The sequence below is a fragment of the Sinohyriopsis cumingii genome, chromosome 7 (assembly GCF_028554795.1).
Source record: "Sinohyriopsis cumingii isolate HCF-2022 chromosome 7, ASM2855479v2, whole genome shotgun sequence".
Classification (NCBI taxonomy): Eukaryota; Metazoa; Mollusca; class Bivalvia; order Unionida; family Unionidae; genus Sinohyriopsis; species Sinohyriopsis cumingii.
The window spans coordinates 8966719-8989418 of record NC_142967.1 but is presented as its reverse complement, the minus strand read 5'-3'; the positions used below and the strand labels follow the sequence as shown (position 1 = coordinate 8989418).

General features: G+C 38.4%; 1 protein-coding gene across 2 annotated transcripts in view; it reads left to right on the top strand.

Annotated features, from left to right (window-relative positions):
• LOC149794715 (galactocerebrosidase-like) overlaps positions 1–22700 on the top strand; it is a 97413-nt gene that overhangs the window by 30389 nt on the left and 44324 nt on the right. For both annotated transcript variants that reach the window (XM_089964335.1, XM_089964334.1), the window contains exons 7-10: positions 2955–3085; positions 8568–8685; positions 9175–9212; positions 19004–19128. In XM_089964335.1, the coding sequence (XP_089820461.1) occupies positions 2955–3085; positions 8568–8685; positions 9175–9212; positions 19004–19128 (412 nt within the window). The remainder of the gene's footprint in view (positions 1–2954; positions 3086–8567; positions 8686–9174; positions 9213–19003; positions 19129–22700) is intronic.

Below are 22700 nucleotides of genomic sequence, written 5' to 3'. Positions count from 1 at the left end.
CAAACATAGAGGCCTCACAAAATCCATTCAAGCAGTTTTGATGTTTTCTACCTTTGAAAAAATTGGAGGAGTTTCATCTTCAAAAGAAGCATATTCCATCCTCCAACTTTTCTGTTCTTGTTGATGACAGAGGTTCTGGCTATTACTTTTCCACCTTCACCACACTTAGGCATCTTTTGGTACATACCTGCACAGGTCATGATTGCATCCCCTCACTTGATGTATCTGTGTTAATAAATGCAGATCTAATGCATGATATAGAAAACTCATTTAATATAATTTCCTTTCTGTCTGGATACTTACAGGTACATTTTCTATATTGTCTTGTCTCAGCATCCACTTCATAGTTATATACATGATGCTTTACTGATTTTACCTGTATAGAATGACATTGAGACTTTTCTACAGGTAACATTGTCTCACAATGGACATTTTAGCATCCAGTTCGTAAATATTAGTTGACAGTTCTATGCATTTTATGTCCAGGTATGTTGCGTACTATAGAAAACATTTATTTTACTGTACAACTTCTGTCCTGATTGGGGGCCCCGAGTGGCCGAGTGGTCTAAAGCGCTGTCCGTTACGGATCACTGCCATCTCACCTCTGACTGCGTGGGTTCGAGTCTCGGATTCGGCCAATGTGGGTATGTGAGAAAGCTTGCCAGTAGCTTCTCGTGGGTCGGTGGTTCTTTCCGGGGTTTTCCTGGGTTCTTCCTCCACCATTGATACTGGCCGCCATGTATAGCCTATCGTGTGCTGAAAAATGGCGTTAAACTCTACAACAACAACAACAACAACTGTCCTGATTGGATACATACAGGTAAGTTTTCTATACATGTTTTACTCATAGCATCCACATCATAGTTACTATAAGCAATGTTTCAGTGATTTTTCCTGTATAGTCACAAATTGTCCTTCCTTCAGGTAACTTTTTACTAGAATTGATCATTTAGCATTCACTTCATAAGTATTAATAGTGACACTCTAATTCTCTGTCTGTACAGGCCACATATGATCTTTTCACAGGTATTTCTAATAATGTATAACTCTGCACAGATACTACGAAATTCATAAAGCAGGACACAGAAGTCAGTTGGTAGCAATTCTATGGGTGCTAAAGGGGAAGGCACAGAAGCATACCTTGATGATTGAACCTGCCAACCCTTATCTTGTTGCCTCAAGTCTTATGGAAATGACCCTTAGAATATGGACTTACAGAATAAAAGCACAAATTATGGAAATAAGATTGTATGCCATAAAATCAAGATCCTGGCTTATTCCACAGTGATTTGGATCCAGGTTTCTTATTAGATTCATTGGAACTGGATCAGGTTTCATATTAGATTCATTGGAATTGGTCAAGGAACCAGACTAACTATACAGAAGTACCTCAGATGCTTTAAACTGCACTTATTTTGTGACGCAATATGTCTAAATGATCAAGCTGTTATTATTTATTTAAATGGCATCCAATCAGACAGGTCAGGACAAAAGGGACAGTACACCTATTGGAAAGTTTGAACAGTACAAAAGAATAAAAGGAAATATTCAGATTATTGGAGAAAATATCAGGAAGGGCAACACTTACATTTAGTGGACATCATGTGTTAATTTGTGTATGTCACATGTTGGGAAAAATGATTGCCATTGCCACTGTCCACATGAAATTCAATTTTGTAAACTATTACATAAACTTACAAGATAGCAAAGAGCCATTGAGCTATGTAGGGTTTGGAACTGCAGTTTGTGAAACTACTGGAGGTAATTAAGATTCAAGTAAACAAACTTTCGAGTTCACTTTTGGACTTATAAAGGACTTTCAAATACGTTTCCAGCCTGGCAGTAGCACTACATGATATTTTGTTACACCTTACTGACAACTGGTCTAACTTAAGGAAAATAATCATCTGCCTTACCAAAAAGGTCTTGTTATGATGTTATAATTGGATCTAACCCATAATGTGCTGCAAGTATAGAGATCTGTCATCCTAGACTTTCTTCTCCAGCTATTTCACAGGTAGCGCAAGAGACATTAGATACACTACCTGAATCCTATAATTATGAAAATCAAATTCCCACGTTATTAGATCTTACCATGATGCTGGAAGACGACTCCTTGCAGGTTTGGACTGAAGAAGTTTTCTGCCCATGCCCACTGGAGTTATGTCCTCCTTATTCTTCTACAACACCTGCCTGGTCTACAGTTCCAACATCAGGTGATAATTGACTATGGAAGAATCTACTTTCAATTGCTTCCACACTGTGACACAGTTACTAACATTTTGGGCTGCTTGCATCATCAACTACAAGTCCCAAGCATATCTGCAGATGCCTTCCCTTGAATTGATGTTGACAGTTCTACAAGACACAACTGTTTTCCATTTGGATACTCATCAGTTGATTTGTAATATCATGACATGGGATGAACTTAGGATCTGGTATTTATGGTAATCTCTGCTTATGTCTCCTGATCCTGAGCACTCCACACAGGTGGGAAATCTCAGATCAACCTCATCAGTCTTTCAACATAATCACCAGGAAATTGTGATATTCCCTCATCTGCAACCACAATGGCAGGTTTTTCATTACAGCCCAGAGTTTCTGAACCTGTTGTCAGGATCCTATTAAAATATGTCCTCAGGAACAAACAGTTTTTGCAACCAGTGGTGAAGAAATCCCTCAAGCAATATGGCCCCTCCAACTTCAAGGCGTACAAAGGCATTGGATTATTTTCTTACAGTGATGTGCTTTTAATAAAAGTTCCAATCTAAAATTGGAAAATTGTATAATTATTAAATATGCAGTGTGAACTAGATTGATAAATTCGTCTTTTGACTTGGGCAATCGATTCCTTTTAGTACTGAAAAACTTTTCTTTCTTATTAGGTCTGTTTTGTAAAAGCAATTTATATATTGTTTTCCTTCTTAGTCTTTTTCTCCATTTTCTTTTCTTAGGTTCTACGACAAATGTTGGACAGGTCTGGATTTCAGAATGTGAGGATTGTGGCAGCAGATGGAAATTGGACACCAGTCTCTACAGACATTCTTAAAGATGCTGAACTGGCAGCTGCAATAGATATCATTGGGTAAATATGGCAGCTGAAAACTGTTTGTAAGATATAACTTGCTCTACTGTCATATTTATGTAAGCCGATAACAACACAAAGGTAGCTTTTCCAGTTGGGGTTAGTTTTATTGTCATGATCAAAAGGGTTTAGCTTTTGAAGTAGCTTTGTTAGCAAAGCAGATTGGAGGGCATTGAGTACACTTATGACATTGTTAGCAAAGCAGATTGGAGGGCATTGAGTACACTTACGGCATTGTTAGCAAAGCAGATTGGAGGGCATTGAGTACACTTATGACATTGTTAGCAAAGCAGATCGGAGGGCATTGAGTACACTTATGACATTGTTAGCAAAGCAGATTGGAGGGCATTGAGTACACTTATGGCATTGTTAGCAAAGCAGATTGGAGTGCATTGAGTACACTTATGACATTGTTAGCAAAGCAGATCGGAGGGCATTGAGTACACTTATGACATTGTTAGCAAAGCAGATTGGAGGGCATTGAGTACACTTATGACATTGTTAGCAAAGCAGATTGGAGGGCTTTGAGCACACTTATGACATTGTTAGCAAAGCAGATTGGAGGGCTTTGAGTACACTTATGACATTGTTAGCAAAGCAGATTGGAGGGCATTGAGTACACTTATGACATTGTTAGCAAAGCAGACTGGACATTGTTAGCAAAGCAGATCGGAGGGCATTGAGTACACTTATGACATTGTTAGCAAAGCAGATTGGAGGGCATTGAGTACACTTATGACATTGTTAGCAAAGCAGATTGGAGGACACTGAGTACACTTATGACATTGTTAGCAAAGCAGATTGGAGGGCACTGAGTACACTTATGACATTGTTAGCAAAGCAGACTGGACATTGTTAGCAAAGCAGATTGGAGGGCATTGAGTACACTTATGACATTGTTAGCAAAGCAGATTGGAGGACATTGAGTACACTTATGACATTGTTAGCAAAGCAGACTGGAGGGCATTGAGTACACTTATGACATTGTTAGCAAAGCAGATTGGAGGGCATTGAGTACACTTATGGCATTGTTAGCAAAGCAGACTGGAGGGCATTGAGTACACTTAAGACATTATTAGCAAAGCAGACTGGAAGGCATTGAGTACACTTATGACATTGTTAGCAAAGCAGATTGGAGGGCATTGAGTACACTTATGACATTGTTAGCAAAGCAGACTGGAGGGCATTGAGTACACTTATGACATTGTTAGCAAAGCAGATTGGAAGGCATTGAGTACACTTATGACATTGTTAGCAAAGCAGATCGGAGGGCATTGAGTACACTTATGACATTGTTAGCAAAGCAGATTGGAGGGCATTGAGTACACTTATGACATTGTTAGCAAAGCAGACTGGACATTGTTAGCAAAGCAGATTGGAGGGCATTGAGTACACTTATGACATTGTTAGCAAAGCAGATTGGAGGACATTGAGTACACTTATGACATTTTTAGCAAAGCAGACTGGAGGGCACTGAGTACACTTATGACATTGTTAGCAAAGCAGATTGGAGGGCATTGAGTACACTTATGACATTGTTAGCAAAGCAGATTGAAATGCACTGTGTACACTTATGACATTGTTAGCAAAGCAGACTGGAGGGCATTGAGTACACTTAAGACATTATTAGCAAAGCAGACTGGAAGGCATTGAGTACACTTATGACATTGTTAGCAAAGCAGACTGGAGGGCACTGAGTACACTTATGACATTGTTAGCAAAGCAGATTGGAGGGCATTGAGTACTCTTATGACATTGTTAGCAAAGCAGATTGAAATGCACTGAGTACACTTATGACATTGTTAGCAAAGCAGACTGGAGGGCATTGAGTGCACTTAAGACATTATTAGCAAAGCAGACTGGAAGGCATTGAGTACACTTATGACATTGTTAGCAAAGCAGATTGGAGGGCATTGAGTACACTTATGACATGGTTCTGCATCTGGCTTGTGTCAAGGAAGTAGAGATGTAACGATTCTTTGAAAATTGTTTATAGACATGATTGCAGTTTTTCTACTGTGATGTACTGCCAGAATACCCCAGTACATATTTCATTGTGAGTTTGACAGTGCATTGATTGCCATGCTACTGCCAGAATACCCCAGTACATATTTCATTGTGAGTTTGACAGTGCATTGATACCATGCTACTGCCAGAATATCCCAGTACATATTTCATTGTGAGTTTGACAGTGCATTGATTGCCATGCTTCTGCCAGAATATCCCAGTTGGGTATATAGTCAAACATGTCTCTAGTGGCCACTCATGGAAAAAGTAAAACTGGCTATTGCACACAGGTGACTCTTGTTCACAGGTTTGCTTTTAAAATTGATTTTTGAACAACTACCATGCACTGAATATCATTATCATTGTCTTATGTGCATTGTACAACAAAATCAAGTACATGTTTTGTTCTCTCCCAGATTTATGTTCCACACAAGATTACCGTCTTCTGCACACTTTTTTTGTCCTATAAATAAAATTATCACCAACTTATAATATACACTTATCTTTGTTTGTTCACACATTAAAACAATATCTGCAATAGTCATTTGTTCAGCTTGCCATAATCAATAAATGGTTGGCTTATATGAAAAGCCAATGATGAACATAAAATCAAAACAAGCAGTATATGGTCATTCACTGAGACCCATGAAACAGATCTTCACCTACCATTAAAGACATGTTGTTGTTGTTGTTTTAGGGTTTAATGCCATTTTTCAGCACACGATAGGCTATATGTGGCGGCCAGTATTAATGGTGGAGGAAGAACCCAGGAAAACCCAGGGAAGAACTACCGACCCATGAAAAGCTACTGGCAAGCTTTCTCACATACCCACATTAGCCGAATCCGAGACTCGAACCCACGCAGACAGAGGTGATATGGCAGTGATCCGTAATGGAGAGTGCTTTAGACCACTCGGGGCACCCCATTAAAGACTTACTTTTAATATTAAATGATCCCTGACTCTAACATTAAGGGATGTAACGCTTCTCAAAGTTGATCTTTCTTTTCTTTAGAGATAGCTTTAATTTGCAGGCAAATAGATGAAGATATGTAACTATCCCTGTCACACTGATACAACTTACATTTCTGCTACGATGAAAATGTAATATTTTTAGGCCTATAGAATGAAATGCAAACAGATTGCTTCAACTCTCTATGCTACTTATAAAGAATGCCTCAATTTAGAATTTGATATATTGACACCTTTGAAATACAAATTAACATGACTGGAGTATGGTGTATACAAGTGAGATAAATATATATTGAATAATGTGATATTGCTTTGTCTTGACAATGCCGTCCAGGTGAAGCAAAAGACCAGGTTCATTGCTGTACAAAAATACACACAAGTTACCTCTTCAGGCAGAGATTAACCATTAGTTAGTTAGAAAACACCTGGCCAATGACCTTCCATAGTGTGTTTTTGGGCAAGGCACTTTACTCCAATTGCCTCAGCACTAAATAACCTTCCTGAGTCGCTGTGCTATAAAGCACCAAACCAAACCAAACAATGCCTGGTCACAGACCTTTATAGAGTAGACTTTGCTGGAGGAAATTAGACTGCCCTTTGTGAATGAGTGATCACTGAGTAAAAGTGACTGTTTGGACAATCAGAATTGATGATATACTTAATTATAAAAGGAACTTTACAATCAGAACTGATGATGTACTTTTAAAATCAGAATTGATGATATGCTTAATTATAAAAGGAACTTTACAATAAGAACTGATGATGTACTTTTAAAATCAGAATTGATGCTATACTTGATTATGTAAGGGCAATCAGAATCAATGATATACTTGGTTATGTAAGGGCAATCAGAATTGATGATATATTTGGTTATGTAAGGGCAATCAGAATTGATATACTTGGTTATGTAAGGACAATCAGAATTGATGATATACTTGGTTATGTAAGGACAATCAGAATTGATGATATACTTGGTTATGTAAGGGCAATCAGAATCAATGATATACTTGGTTATGTAAGGGCAATCAGAATCAATGATATACTTGGTTATGTAAGGACAATCAGAATCAATGATATACTTGGTTATGTAAGGACAATCAGAATCAATGATATACTTGGTTATATAAGGACAATCAGAATCAATGATATACTTGGTTATATAAGGAACTTTACAATCAGAACTGATGATGTACTTTTAAAATCAGAATTGATGCTATACTTGACTATGTAAGGGCAATCAGAATCAATGATATACTTGGTTATGTAAGGACAATCAGAATCAATGATATACTTGGTTATGTAAGGACAATCAGAATCAATGATATACTTGGTTATGTAAGGGCAATCAGAATTGATGATATACTTGGTTATATAAGGAACTTTACAATCAGAACTGATGATGTACTTTTAAAATCAGAATTGATGCTATACTTGATTATGTAAGGGCAATCAGAATCAATGATATACTTGGTTATGTAAGGGCAATCAGAATCAATGATATACTTGGTTATGTAAGGACAATCAGAATCAATGATATACTTGGTTATGTAAGGACAATCAGAATAAATGATATACTTGGTTATGTAAGGGCAATCAGAATCAATGATATACTTGGTTATGTAAGGACAATCAGAATTGATGATATACTTGGTTATGTAAGGGCAATCAGAATCAATGATATACTAGTTTATGTAATGGCAATCAATCAGAATTGATGATACAGATAATTATATAATGTAATTTACAGTCAGAATTTATGCTATACTTGGTTATATAAGGGCAATCATAATTAATGCTATCTTTGGTTATGTAAGGGCAATTATTATTGATGCTATACTTGGTTATATAAGGGCAATCATAATTAATGCTATCTTTGGTTATGTAAGGGCAATTATTATTGATGCTATACTTGGTTATATAAGTGAAGTCAGAATCGATGAGATACTTGGCTATTTAAGGACAATCAGAATCAGTGATATACTTGGTTATATAAGGGCAATTAGAATTGATATACTTGGCTTTGTTAGGCAGTCAGAAATGATGAATATACTTGATTAAATAAGGTACTTTACAACCAGATGCTACTGTGCTGGTCACATTATTTTTGCTTAAAGAAAACAGGGTGTTTTAGAGTAACTTTAATTCCAGAGTAATTTCCTTGATCAAATATTGCAAATGGCTTGCACTTAATTTAAACAGACACCTGTCGATTCTGGGGTAAAAAAAGCCAGAGGTCATGGGCATTGCAAGTCTAATAAAAATACAATGGTTTCTTTATGTTTGGTTCAGTGTACAACAGTACCTTGATCTAACGTCAGGGTCATTGACACCCATTGGTCAATAATTACCAACCACATCCTACCAATGCCTTCACAGAGGAATGTTAACCATTGGGTGTGAAATGTACCCCTCATGATACTCTTGTTTGTTTCAGAGTTCACTACCCTGGCACAAAGACCATTGGGTGTGAAATGTACCCCTCATGATACTCTTGTTTGTTTCAGAGTTCACTACCCTGGCACAACAACCATTGCAGATGCTGTTGCCACAGGAAAGCAGCTGTGGGCCTCAGAAGATTACAGCACTTTTAATGACAATGTGGGTGCTGGATGCTGGGCCAGGGTAAATATAGATTTATTCCTTTTTGTGATTTTTCATGGTTCTCTGCCTTTTTTCTCCAAAACATCATCTCAGATGAAACAGATGAGCAATTTAGACTACACTGTTTTGTAGTTGATATAAACTGGTTAGAAATTTTGACTTGAAGAAAACAAAAGTCAACTCATGAAACCTTGTGCATTGTTCCCATGACTGCATTTTTCCTCCACACAGTTTTATTGATCTTTATAATTTTGGCAAGAAACATTAAAAAGGCCCAGAAATAACTTGCACAGCAACTGTTGTCTAGCAATGACTATCTAGAATCAACTTTGGTTTTATTTAGACTTTTATCCATGAAATTGCAGATGATAATTATTGTTCTATGTACATTGCCTAAGTAGAAGAATGTAATCATTTGAAATTTAGAACCATCTTTTTTATTCCTGTAGCTCGCTGTAAATAATTGGCTGTATTTAAGTCAGTATTAATTATTGCTTGTTTTGTTGGCAGATTTTGAACCAGAATTATGTAAATGGGGACATGACTAGGTAAGTTTTGAAGAAAAAAATGATGATGATACTGAAACATTGTAGAGTTAGTATGTTTTCTTTATGCAGACATGTGCTTGCATGGTAGGGGCATTTTTTTTATACATTTGCAGTATAAATCATGGTACCATCATTTAAATGATTGGCTTCACTTGAATGGCTTGCCCTATCTTGGCAATGCTTGGCATTACTTGAATGACTTGCCCAATCTTGGCCGTGTTTGGTATCACATGAATGACTTGCCCAATCTCGGCAATATTTGGCATCACTTAAATGATTTGCCCAATCTTGGCAATGTTTGGCATCATTTAAATGACTTGCCCAATGATTTAAAAGGTGTCCCACAACTTATGAATAAAACAAACGATATGTCCCACAGTGCACAAAAAAATTACTTCTAAAATTAATTATGGTGTCCCAACAAATAAAGTGTCCCAACACTATACGGTAAATATGGTACTACAGAAGGAGATAAATCTCTACTCATAAAGTTGGTGGTGGAGATTATATGAATGCTATGCACTCAAGACTCCTACTCCAGACTGTTTTTGGTGACAATGTCCAACAGCAAATTTAGACCTGTGATTGACCTTAGCAGACTACAGTAATACCTCGTGCATTCGCGTTTCTGGATTCACGAATTCACGAATTCGTGAAATTTTCATTGGTACCCTCTATGTACATGTTTTCTTTATTTTATTGAATTGTACCTTTGTTATATGACTTCTGTGACATATGAAGTTTACCTAGTTTACCTTCCTGACAATGACAAAGAAAACATCAGTCATTAAGTTTACAGTCCCATTCGTTACTTGGTTTTACCTTACTGTGAGTGCAAAAGAAAACGGCAGCCAGTGAATTAGTATAGGGGTTATATTAGTATACATGTACCATACTGTAAATGCGCTAGTGTGGCAAATACCCATTAAGTGATACTGTACTCTATTTTTACGTCAACCATTTATTTTTCTTTTTAAGGGTAATGTATTAAGCTAACTTTTAAATGAAATTAAAGTGCTTTGGGAGCATGATTTGGGTCATATTTAGGGTTTAAACCCTAGAAATAAGCACTTATTAGCATTTTTAGTGACTCGTACCAAACATTCGCGATTCCTCCTGATCCACGACTGGTTGTGGAACCTAACCTTGCGAATGTTTGAGGTATTACTGACTATATTCATTTTGGTCCTGAAATTCAGGACAGGGACAGCAAAGCCTGCCCAAAGTTTCAGAATGGACCTACCTGACACGTATTTTCACATTCAGGTCCATATGACATCATGCAACATGAGCCTGGCATTTAAACATAACATCATTCAAGACATAGTTGTCATTTAGATGGCATTCCCAAAAGGTTTTCTCCAGCTTTTACCTGCGGGATATAGCCTTGTAAGGGAAGAGAACTCAACCTCATTGGGCCAGTGTTAGCTGCACAAACAGTACCCACCTCCCATTTATGACAAAGCAACCTTGTAACCAGGCGATATCAGCCACTTTTGCTGGATTTGCCAGGAAAAATTTGAACTTATTAACCCCTGGTGCCTCGTTTACGTGTCGGAAGGTAGTAACCTACTTCTGAGCTCTGTAGCATCAAGGTCATGTATGATACATTAAATTGGTAGGTATTATAGAAAGGTAGACAGATGTAGCTCTACAGAGATACAAAATAATCTGGAATTTCTAGTTGCCTTACAAAATACAGAGGGGAAAACGTAAAACTTTTTACCTGATTTTATTCAACCAAAAATTTGCAGATGGTCGGAATCCATTTTTATGCCTGGATTTTAGACTTTTTGGCCTCAGATCTAAGACAGACCAGTGTGAACTGCACACAGACAGGTGAACCTTTGCAAAAAGTAGGATATGATGGGCATTTGGAATAAAGAGTGGTCTTGATACGAAAATGATGGGTCCATTAAGCAAAAAAAAAAAACGTTTACCCTTCTGCTCATGTGTGAGAGAAATAGCCAATGAAAAATGAATTAGGCATTATGTTAACTGGAAATCTCATGGAAGTCGATGTATTAGGATGTATTCAGAAATAGCCTCTCCAAAATGTGTTTCCTACTCGCATTTCAGGCGAAAACGACAAAAACCTCCAGGGATTTATGAGTTAAGGATGAGAAATCAAGTACAGAATCACATAGGCATCTCAAAGCATGTGTATAACTAAGGTGTTCCTTTTGTGCTAAACTAACACTAGGAGAATTTCATCCATTTATATTGCAAGCATGTTCATGCTGAGTTACACAGGTAGAGGTTGGATGCTCACTATTTCCCCTTCTTACCTATTCTCCTAATGTGATTAGGTAATAAATTAGCCAGAGAAATGTATCTTCTATAATAACCTGATCATATTACAAATAATCCCTCCCACTCTTCCCTACATCATGATAATCCTTTTTGGAGTCACTCAAGTAAAAACATGGTTTAAGCTAGGTTTAATGGTAGCCACCAAGCAAGTAGAAAGGGTAGTTGACCTGTAAGGATTGCTTACCTTTGTCTTTATAATATGTAGACAAAAATATTTGAGGTAGCAAATTAAGTTATTCTAATGTAAAGTGATCAGGGAAGTATTATAGAAGAAATGTAATTTACTAAAAAGTTAGCTTTCTCAGGTTTTCCATCAGTATGCTGCACAATTTTGAAAGTATATATTTCTGATTTTATGGTTTGCCCTTGAAAAGGCCTTTTTGATGGAGTTCAGTCAGCTTCATTACGCTCCTCTTTGCCATCTTGACGCTCATGAAGTTATTGTATGCCACTATCTGTCATTCTGTTCCACTCCCTAACAGAAAACTCTCCTACATTGAACTCCTTTCCAGCAGATCTGTTACCGTGTGCTTTGGCACAGGCATTATTGGTAACTGACATTCACTGTTTATGAATTTCTTTCACAATCCATATTGTCGTTGTCTGGCTATATTTATTTAAATTCAAGAGGTCAAACAAAAGATGCTGTGTGAAATTTCATGTCCAGTATTTATACCTGTTTGGACTGTCATGACACTCTCAAATATCAGTCTATGTAAATATATATTAGTTACTAGCAAGTGGCAGAAAATATCTCATTGTCCAAGCTACAATTTGGCATGACAATGCATTATACAGGGTTCACATGGACCTATAAAAGTTTGTAGAATTTTTATGAAATTTCAGGTGGCCATGTCTTTGTTGTAAAAGTTTGTGAATTTGAGGGATAGGGAAGTTCACTTTTTTGTTATTTTCATTTCTTTAAAAGACAAAATCTTTGATTTAATGTATTGGAATTTGTCCATCTGTTTGATATCACCTACTATTGGTCTTCTTGGTAAGTGAGCAAAGGGAAGTAATTCATGAACCAAACATTTTTAGGATCATATGTGCAAGTCATTTCCTCTTCCAACCATGTTTTTCTGCAAAGATTTTTGCCATTCTCATCAGATTTGATTGAACATTATTAATCATGCATATTGATACATAGATAAGCAGTTTGATAGCAAATAAATTCCAAATTTACCTGGACATAGTAATGTCATTGTGTTTAGCACATCAGTTTTAACCACCACTTATAACCTTGACGAGATCACACAGAATCACTGAGCTACTGATCACTGTATAGAAACAATTAACTAATTATCTCATTTCACAATATGTATCATTGTTACTGTACCAGAGAGTCTAGTCACAGAAAAGATTAGCCCTATAATGTGCCTCTGACAGTCTTGTCACATAAAAGATTATCCTTATAATGTGCCTCTGACAGTCTCGCCACAGAAAGATTAGCCCTATAATGTGCCTCTGACAGTCTAGTCACAGAAAAGATCACCTATAATGTGCCTCTGACAGTCTAGTCACAAAAGATTAGTCCTATAATGTGCCTCTGACCAGTCTAGTCACAGAAAAGATCAGCCCTATAATGTGTTTCCGACCAGCCTAGTCACAGAAAAGATTAGCCCTGTAATGTGCCTCTGACCAGTCTAGTCACAGAAAAGATTAGCCCTATATTGTGCCTCTGACAGTCTAGTCACAGAAAAGATCACCTATAATGTGCCTCTGACAGTCTAGTCACAAAAGATTAGTCCTATAATGTGCCTCTGACCAGTCTAGTCACAGAAAAGATCAGCCCAATAATGTGTTTCCGACCAGCCTAGTCACAGAAAAGATTAGCCCTGTAATGTGCCTCTGACCAGTCTAGTCACAGAAAAGATTAGCCCTATATTGTGCCTCTGACAATCTAGTCACAGAAAAGATCTGCCCTATAATGTGCCTCTGACAATCTAGTCACAGAAAAGATCTGCCCTATAATGTGCCTCTGACAGACTAGTCACAGAAAAGATCAGCCCTATAATGTGCCTCTGACCAGTCTAGTCACAGAAAAGATTAGCCCTATATTGTGCCTCTGACAGTCTAGTCACAGAAAAGATCAGCCCTATATTGTGCCTCTGACAGTCTAGTAACAGAAAAGATCAGCCCTATAATGTGTCTCTGACAGTCTAGTCACAGAAAAGATCAGCCCTATAATGTGCCTCTGACAGTCTAGTCACAGGAAAGATCAGCCCTATAATGTGCCTCTGACCAGTCTAGTCACAGAAAAGATTAGCCCTATATTGTGCCTCTGACAGTCTAGTCACAGGAAAGATCAGCCCTATAATGTGCCTCTGACAATCTAGTCACAGAAAAGATTAGACCTATAATGTGCCTCTGACCAATCTAGTCACAGAAAAGATTAGCCCTATAATGTGCTTTCGACCAGTCTAGTCACAGAAAGGATTAGCCCTGTAATGTGCCTCTGACCAGTCTAGTCACAGAAAGGATTAGCCCTGTAATGTGCCTCTGACCAGTCTAGTCACAGAAAAGATCAGCCCTATAATGTGTTTCCGACCAGTCTAGTCACAGAAAAGATTAGCCCTGTAATGTGCCTCTGACCAGTCTAGTCACAGAAAAGATTAGCCCTATATTGTGCCTCTGACAGTCTAGTCACAGGAAAGATCAGCCCTATAATGTGCCTCTGACAATCTAGTCACAGAAAAGATCAGCCCTATAATGTGCCTCTGACAGACTAGTCACAGAAAATATTAGCCCTATAATATGCCTCTGACCAGTCTAGCCACAGAAAGATTAGCCCTTTAATGTGCCTCTGACAGTCTAGCCACAGAAAGATTAGCCCTATAATGTGCCTCTGACCAGTCTAGTCACATAACAGATTAGCCCTATATTGTGCCTCTGACATTCTAGTCACAGAAAAGATCAGCCCTATAATGTGCCTCTGACCAGTCTAGTCACAGAAAAGATCAGTCCTATAATGTGTTTCCGACCAGCCTAGTCACAGAAAAGATTAGCCCTGTAATGTGCCTCTGACCAGTCTAGTCACGGAAAAGATCAGCCCTCTAATGTGCTTCCGACCAGTCTAGTCACATAAAAGATTAGCCCTATATTGTGCATCTGACAGTCTAGTCACAGAAAAGATCAGCCCTATAATGTGCCTCTGACAATCTAGTCACAGAAAAGATCAGCCCTATAATGTGCTTCCGACCAGTCTAGTCACAGAAAGGATTAGCCCTGTAATGTGCCTCTGACCAGTCTAGTCACAGAAAAGATCAGCCCTATAATGTGCTTCCGACCAGTCTAGTCACAGAAAAGATTAGCTCTGTAATGTACCTCTGACCAGTCTAGTCACAGGAAAGATCAGCCCTATAATGTGCCTCTGACAATCTAGTCACAGAAAAGATCAGCCCTATAATTTGCCTCTGACAGACTAGTCACAGAAAAGATTAGCCCTGTAATGTGCCTTTGACCAGTCTAGTCACAGAAAAGATCAGCCCTATAATGTCCGTCTGACAGTCTGGTCACAGAAATGATTAGCCCTATAGTGTGCCTCTGACCAGTCTAGTCACAGAAAAGATCAGCCCTATAATGTCCCTCTGACAGTCTGGTCACAGAAATGATTAGCCCTATAATGTGCCTCTGACCAGTCTAGTCACAGAAAAGATCAGCCCTATAATGTCCCTCTGACAGTCTAGTCACAGAAAAGATCAGCCCTATAATGTCCCTCTGACAGTCTAGTCACAGAAAAGATCAGCCCTATAATGTCCCTCTGACAGTCTGGTCACAGAAATGATTAGCCCTATAGTGTGCCTCTGACCAGTCTAGTCACAGAAAAGATCAGCCCTATAATGTCCCTCTGACAGTCTGGTCACAGAAATGATTAGCCCTATAATGTGCCTCTGACCAGTCTAGTCACAGAAAAGATCACCCCTGTAATGTCCCTCTGACAGTCTAGTCACAGAAAAGATCAGCCCTATAATGTCCCTCTGACAGTCTAGTCACAGAAAAGATCAGCCCTATAATGTCCCTCTGACAGTCTGGTCACAGAAATGATTAGCCCTATAGTGTGCCTCTGACCAGTCTAGTCACAGAAAAGATCAGCCCTATAATGTCCCTCTGACAGTCTAGTCACAGAAAAGATCAGCCCTATAATGCCCCTCTGACAGTCTGGTCACAGAAATGATTAGCCCTATAATGTGCCTCTGACCAGTCTAGTCACAGAAAAGATCAGCCCTATAATGTGCCTCTGACCAGTCTAGTCACAGAAAAGATCAGCCCTATAATGTGCCTCTGACCAGTCTAGTCACAGAAAAGATTAGCCCTATATTGTGCATCTGACAGTCTAGTCACAGAAAAGATCAGCCCTATAATGTGCCTCTGACAGTCTAGTCACAGGAAAGATCAGCCCTATAATGTGCCTCTGACCAGTCTAGTCACAGAAGAGATTAGCCCTATATTGTGCCTCTGACAGTCTAGTCACAGGAAAGATCAGCCCTATAATGTGCCTCTGACAATCTAGTCACAGAAAAGATTAGACCTATAATGTGCCTCTGACCAATCTAGTCACAGAAAAGATTAGCCCTATAATGTGCTTTCGACCAGTCTAGTCACAGAAAGGATTAGCCCTGTAATGTGCCTCTGACCAGTCTAGTCACAGAAAGGATTAGCCCTGTAATGTGCCTCTGACCAGTCTAGTCACAGAAAAGATCAGCCCTATAATGTGTTTCCGACCAGTCTAGTCACAGAAAAGATTAGCCCTGTAATGTGCCTCTGACCAGTCTAGTCACAGAAAAGATTAGCCCTATATTGTGCCTCTGACAGTCTAGTCACAGGAAAGATCAGCCCTATAATGTGCCTCTGACAGACTAGTCACAGAAAATATTAGCCCTATAATATGCCTCTGACCAGTCTAGCCACAGAAAGATTAGCCCTTTAATGTGCCTCTGACAGTCTAGCCACAGAAAGATTAGCCCTATAATGTGCCTCTGACCAGTCTAGTCACATAACAGATTAGCCCTATATTGTGCCTCTGACATTCTAGTCACAGAAAAGATCAGCCCTATAATGTGCCTCTGACCAGTCTAGTCACAGAAAAGATCAGTCCTATAATGTGTTTCCGACCAGCCTAGTCACAGAAAAGATTAGCCCTGTAATGTGCCTCTGACCAGTCTAGTCACGGAAAAGATCAGCCCTCTAATGTGCTTCCGACCAGTCTAGTCACATAAAAGATTAGCCCTATATTGTGCATCTGACAGTCTAGTCACAGAAAAGATCAGCCCTATAATGTGCCTCTGACAATCTAGTCACAGAAAAGATCAGCCCTATAATGTGCTTCCGACCAGTCTAGTCACAGAAAGGATTAGCCCTGTAATGTGCCTCTGACCAGTCTAGTCACAGAAAAGATCAGCCCTATAATGTGCTTCCGACCAGTCTAGTCACAGAAAAGATTAGCTCTGTAATGTACCTCTGACCAGTCTAATCACAGGAAAGATCAGCCCTATAATGTGCCTCTGACAATCTAGTCACAGAAAAGATCAGCCCTATAATTTGCCTCTGACAGACTAGTCACAGAAAAGATTAGCCCTGTAATGTGCCTTTGACCAGTCTAGTCACAGAAAAGATCAGCCCTATAATGTCCGTCTGACAGTCTGGTCACAGAAATGATTAGCCCTATAGTGTGCCTCTGACCAGTCTAGTCACAGAAAAGATCAGCCCTATAATGTCCCTCTGACAGTCTGGTCACAGAAATGATTAGCCCTATAATGTGCCTCTGACCAGTCTAGTCACAGAAAAGATCAGCCCTATAATGTCCCTCTGACAGTCTAGTCACAGAAAAGATCAGCCCTATAATGTCCCTCTGACAGTCTAGTCACAGAAAAGATCAGCCCTATAATGTCCCTCTGACAGTCTGGTCACAGAAATGATTAGCCCTATAATGTGCCTCTGACCAGTCTAGTCACAGAAAAGATCAGCCCTATAATGTCCCTCTGACAGTCTAGTCACAGAAAAGATCAGCCCTATAATGTCCCTCTGACAGTCTAGTCACAGAAAAGATCAGCCCTATAATGTCCCTCTGACAGTCTGGTCACAGAAATGATTAGCCCTATAGTGTGCCTCTGACCAGTCTAGTCACAGAAAAGATCAGCCCTATAATGTCCCTCTGACAGTCTAGTCACAGAAAAGATCAGCCCTATAATGTCCCTCTGACAGTCTGGTCACAGAAATGATTAGCCCTATAATGTGCCTCTGACCAGTCTAGTCACAGAAAAGATCAGCCCTATAATGTGCCTCTGACCAGTCTAGTCACAGAAAAGATCAGCCCTATAATGTGCCTCTGACCAGTCTAGTCACAGAAAAGATCAGCCCTATAATGTGCCTCTGACAGACTAGTCACAGAAAAGATTAGCCCTATAATATGCCTCTGACCAGTCTAGTCACAGAAAAGATCAGCCCTATAATGTGCCTCTGACCAGTCTAGTCACAGAAAAGATCAGCCCTATAATGTGCCTCTGACAGTCTAGTCACAGAAAAGATCAGCCCTATAGTGTGCCTCTGACCAGTCTAGTCACAGAAAAGATCAGCCCTATAATGTGCCTCTGACCAGTCTAGTCACAGAAAAGATCAGCCCTATAATGTGCCTCTGACAGTCTAGTCACAGAAAAGATCAGCCCTATAATGTCCCTCTGATGAGAACATCAATACTGCTTGAATTCTAAATATTATATTTCAGTTTACACATGAATAATGAAATCAGTAAATGAAGGAAACATTTAAAAATATCAACAGTTATCGAAATATGAATATTTACAAGTGTGAAAATCATTTATTCCACTGCAATGCAGTGCTGTGCATAGCTTTAATGTTAATGTAATGGATTAGAGCAAGAAGTTAGCAATTGTATGTACATGTATTTCCAGTCAAGTCACAAAACAAGAAGCTATACAGTAATGTAAAATGAAATGAGGTTTTTAATACAAGCAATCGAAGAACAAGATTATTGAGGTTTGTAAGCATTATTTCATTCTTTAAAAAGGCAGTAAACAGTTTAATTACAGCGTGACAGATTTAATATTTCACAATGGGGTGAATGTGGCATGAAGGAACTTTAGTACCCAGATATTTATTCATCTGTAAAATGCTGACCTTGCACTGAAATAAGAAAATCAGGTTTAAAAAAGTGCATATACCAAAATTTGTTATTTTAAGGATTTACACTGTCTTTTTGGGGATACCTTATGTTACTTGGCATTGTATAGCCAGTATTGTACTGATATGCCTTTCAACCCTATACATACATGCATGCATGCACACACACACATCCACATGTTCATATCCCGACAAAGCTCACAAGAACTGAAACCCTTAACAGCCAAAGTTGCACAATATTTTTTTGTTGGCACTTGTACAGTTTACATGAAAAAAGTAAAATTTCAATGAAAATATAATTTTTGGAAAAAATTCTTAACTTTACTCCTCTTTTGCAGTACCATATCTTGGAACTTGATTGCCAGCTACTACTCTGCACTGCCATTTAACAGAGACGGTCTGATGACAGCTAACAGTCCCTGGAGTGGCTATTACAGGGTAGAGAGTCCTATTTGGATTACTGGTAAAAACTTAATTTTACATCATTTTCCCATCCCCTCTGCTCCCTGCCCCATTCCAATTCCCTGCATGAGCTTGGTGATGTGGAATAACCAAGATTGTGCTGATATAACAGTAAACCTGAAACACATTGTGTCTCTGGAATTGTCACAACTGATTATTTTACTAACTATTAAATGCCCAAATTGTACATTAGTATTTTCTGTTAACACATTAACCCCTGCATGGAGGTTTTTCTCGTTTTCGCCTGAAATTCGAGTAGGAAACACGTTTTGAAAGCTATATCTGAATACATCCTAATACCTCAATTTCCAGGTGATTTTCCAATAACCTAATGCCTAGTTGTGTTAGAAACATCACTTTTCATTGGCTGTTTGGCTCACGAATGAGGAGAATGGTAAAAGTTGGAGTTCTTTTTTTCTTTTCTTTTTTGTGCCTAATGGACCCATTACCCATTACTTTCATATTGAGACCACTCTTTATTCCAGATGCCCATCTTATCCTACTTTTTGCAAAGGTTCATCTGTCTGGTTGCAGTTCATACCAGTCTGCCTTTTAGACTTGTCGCCAAGGGTTAATGTGTTAAGAAATTAATACCATGTCTTTAAACTAATGTCTTCTTTTTACCCTTCATCCAAGGGGCATCTTTAAGGCCCTAAAGTGACACAGTGAGAAAGATCTCACTTGTTCTTACCACTGAAAGAAAAACTGGATAGTATTTCTGCTTAGACTGCATTATCCTTGGTATGATGGCTAATCTGTCCAGCATGCAAGGAACCATCCCAAGACCAGATTAATTTCTTTACTTCACAAGGTTAGGCTGCTAGCAGTTGAGTGCAACTGCTCCCTGACTGGCATCGTCCAAGCTGTGTGGGGGTCAAAGACATTTTAAAGATTTTACCACCTTTGTCAGAATCACAGCGGATTACCCTCAGCAGTTTCACAACAATGTGTGTAGCTCCTCTACTGGATTTGTGTTGGGGGAGGGGGGATTTTTTTATCTAAGCTTGGTCCATGTACATGTAATGAGTCACTAATGTTTAAAGTAAACCTAATTCTATTAATTTTATTTTTACTTATTTTAATATTTCATTTGACATTTCCTGTAAAAATGTGTTACATCATGTCCAATTCTAGCATAACCTTTGGGAGACTCAGCAAAATAACAAAATCCTTGAGGTGAATAATATTTTATAGAAATAATAACTCTCTTAAAATTAGTTAAATTTTGAAAACTTTTATTTAGAAAGGAACAAAAATTAATTGAAACCGGTAAAAAGACCAGTTGTCAAAGCTAAATAGACCCTTCTCTTTTTCTCTGACAATATTTTATTGCCCTTTAACTGCATACTATTTGCAGGGGGATGCACAGAATACTGGAATGTTTCTAGTCTGTATATTTATTTCGCAATTAAGTTGATAATGGTCATTTAGAATAGCATATTGCCTGCACTGTATAGTCAGGATTGTGTTGACATGCTCTTTAACCCATGTCATACTGAAACACCATACTGTAAATGTCTTTTTTGTTGTAATTCGTCAGAAAATGAAGAAAAAAATCCCATAAAGCAATGAACAGATAAATAACTGCAGTTCACTTCTGAATGGTATATACTTCCATGAAATGCTGTGCAATGGCTTCACTTACAAGGGATGAAATAAAATTGTGCTTCATTATTTGGTTTAGAACATCAAGATTTTTTAAGAGTTGTCTCTCTTGAGTGCGATAATCTAAATTTTCCATTGTTATCTGTAGGATTTGGGATTAATTTGTATTTATAGGCACAAAAAGTAATAACAGAGTTGCATCCCAAATTAACAATTTTGTACACATTTTTATTTATCTCTGCAGGCATAGTCATTGAAACAAATAAATATTCTCTGTAAAATTTTATAAGCTATGCACATTTTGTTTGCAAGTAATGTAGAAATTACCCATTTTGCTCCTGTTCATTGTTGCTTTTGAGCACTGCAATTTCAGTTGGATCATGCAGTTAGACTGTAAGTGTCCATGTGGGCAGCCAGTGGTGTGAGATATTCTTGAAAATTTGGCCTCCAGTTTTCCTGTTGACACTCAGCTCCACAGCACTTCATGTTAATGGCAGTAAGACGGACCTGTTCCCATCTTACGTATCATAGTCGACTCTTATATTGTCATGCTACCATCATTTAATGTATCAACGGTTTATATTATATGCCATCGTTTTACTTAACTGATGAATTGGAATGATTAGTTAACACTGATGATAGCAGTGCTGGTGCATCATGCAAGATGTTCAGCTACATGTCGGCTTGGAATTCCTCATTATATTTTCAAGGAGCAAGTTTATACAGTATAATTAGTTGTAGATTCGTCATTTCATGTGACCACAAAAGTGTTTCTGAACTTCAGGATGGATATATGGCTAATTTACTCTATGGTGGAAATGCATGCTAGTTACAGTTTTTACTGGCAAGTCTATAAAAAGAAAGAAAATAATTTAACACAGAATCTAGAGAAATAGAATACAAGTTTTAACTTTTCCAAACGTTTTTGGTTTTTGTTTCATTCATTTATGTAAAATAAAGTATAAAATCTGAACAAATATCAGCAATTTCATCATATATCATGGTTATATCTGCCATTTTAAGAATTACATAATGCAATTTCATCATATATCATGGTTATATCTGCCATTTTAAGAATTACATGATGCAATTTCATCATATATCATGGTTATATCTGCCATTTTAAGAATTACATAATGCAGTTTCATCATATATCATGGTTATATCTGCCATTTTAAGAATTACATAATGCAGTTTCATCATATATCATGGTTGTATCTGCTATGTTAAGAATTACATAATGCAATTTCATCATATATTATATCTGCCATTTTAAGAATTACATAATGCAGTTTCATCATATATCATGGTTATATCTGCCATGTTAAGAATTACATAATGCAATTTCATTATAATATAGATATGAATACCATCTTAAAAATTACATAATCATCATCATCATTGGCAACTCGGTCTTGAAAGACCATGCGAATAGCGCCCTTGGGGTGTTGTCTGTCTCTCTTGGCATCGTCTGCTGTGGCTGTGCAGGCCTATACATGAGTGACAGTCCCTATTGCAGTTGGTGCAGACATACTGGGAGGTCTGCGTTACTGTGGTTGCTGCTGCGTTCTTCTTTCTCTTACGTTTCTCTGCCACCAACTGGCCTCTCCTCGCTTCAGCGACTGATATGCCATTGTTTACCATCAGTCTCCAGGTGCCTCGGTCCTCAGCCAGCTCTTCCCAGCCATCGGGTGAAATGTTGCATGCCTTCATGTCCCTCTTGCACACATCTTTGAAACGGAGTGAGGGGCGTCCGACTCTTCTCATGCCAGTGGCCAGCTGTCCATATAGGATGTCCTTTGGCAGCCTTCCATCCTCCATGCGTCGGACGTGACCCAGCCATCGAAGGCAGCGTTTAATTAGCAGGGAGTACATGCTGGGGGTACTTGCACGCTGCAGGATCTCGCTGTGTGGAACACGGTCTTGCCAGCTGATTTTCAGGATGCGTTTTAGGCACCGTATATGGAA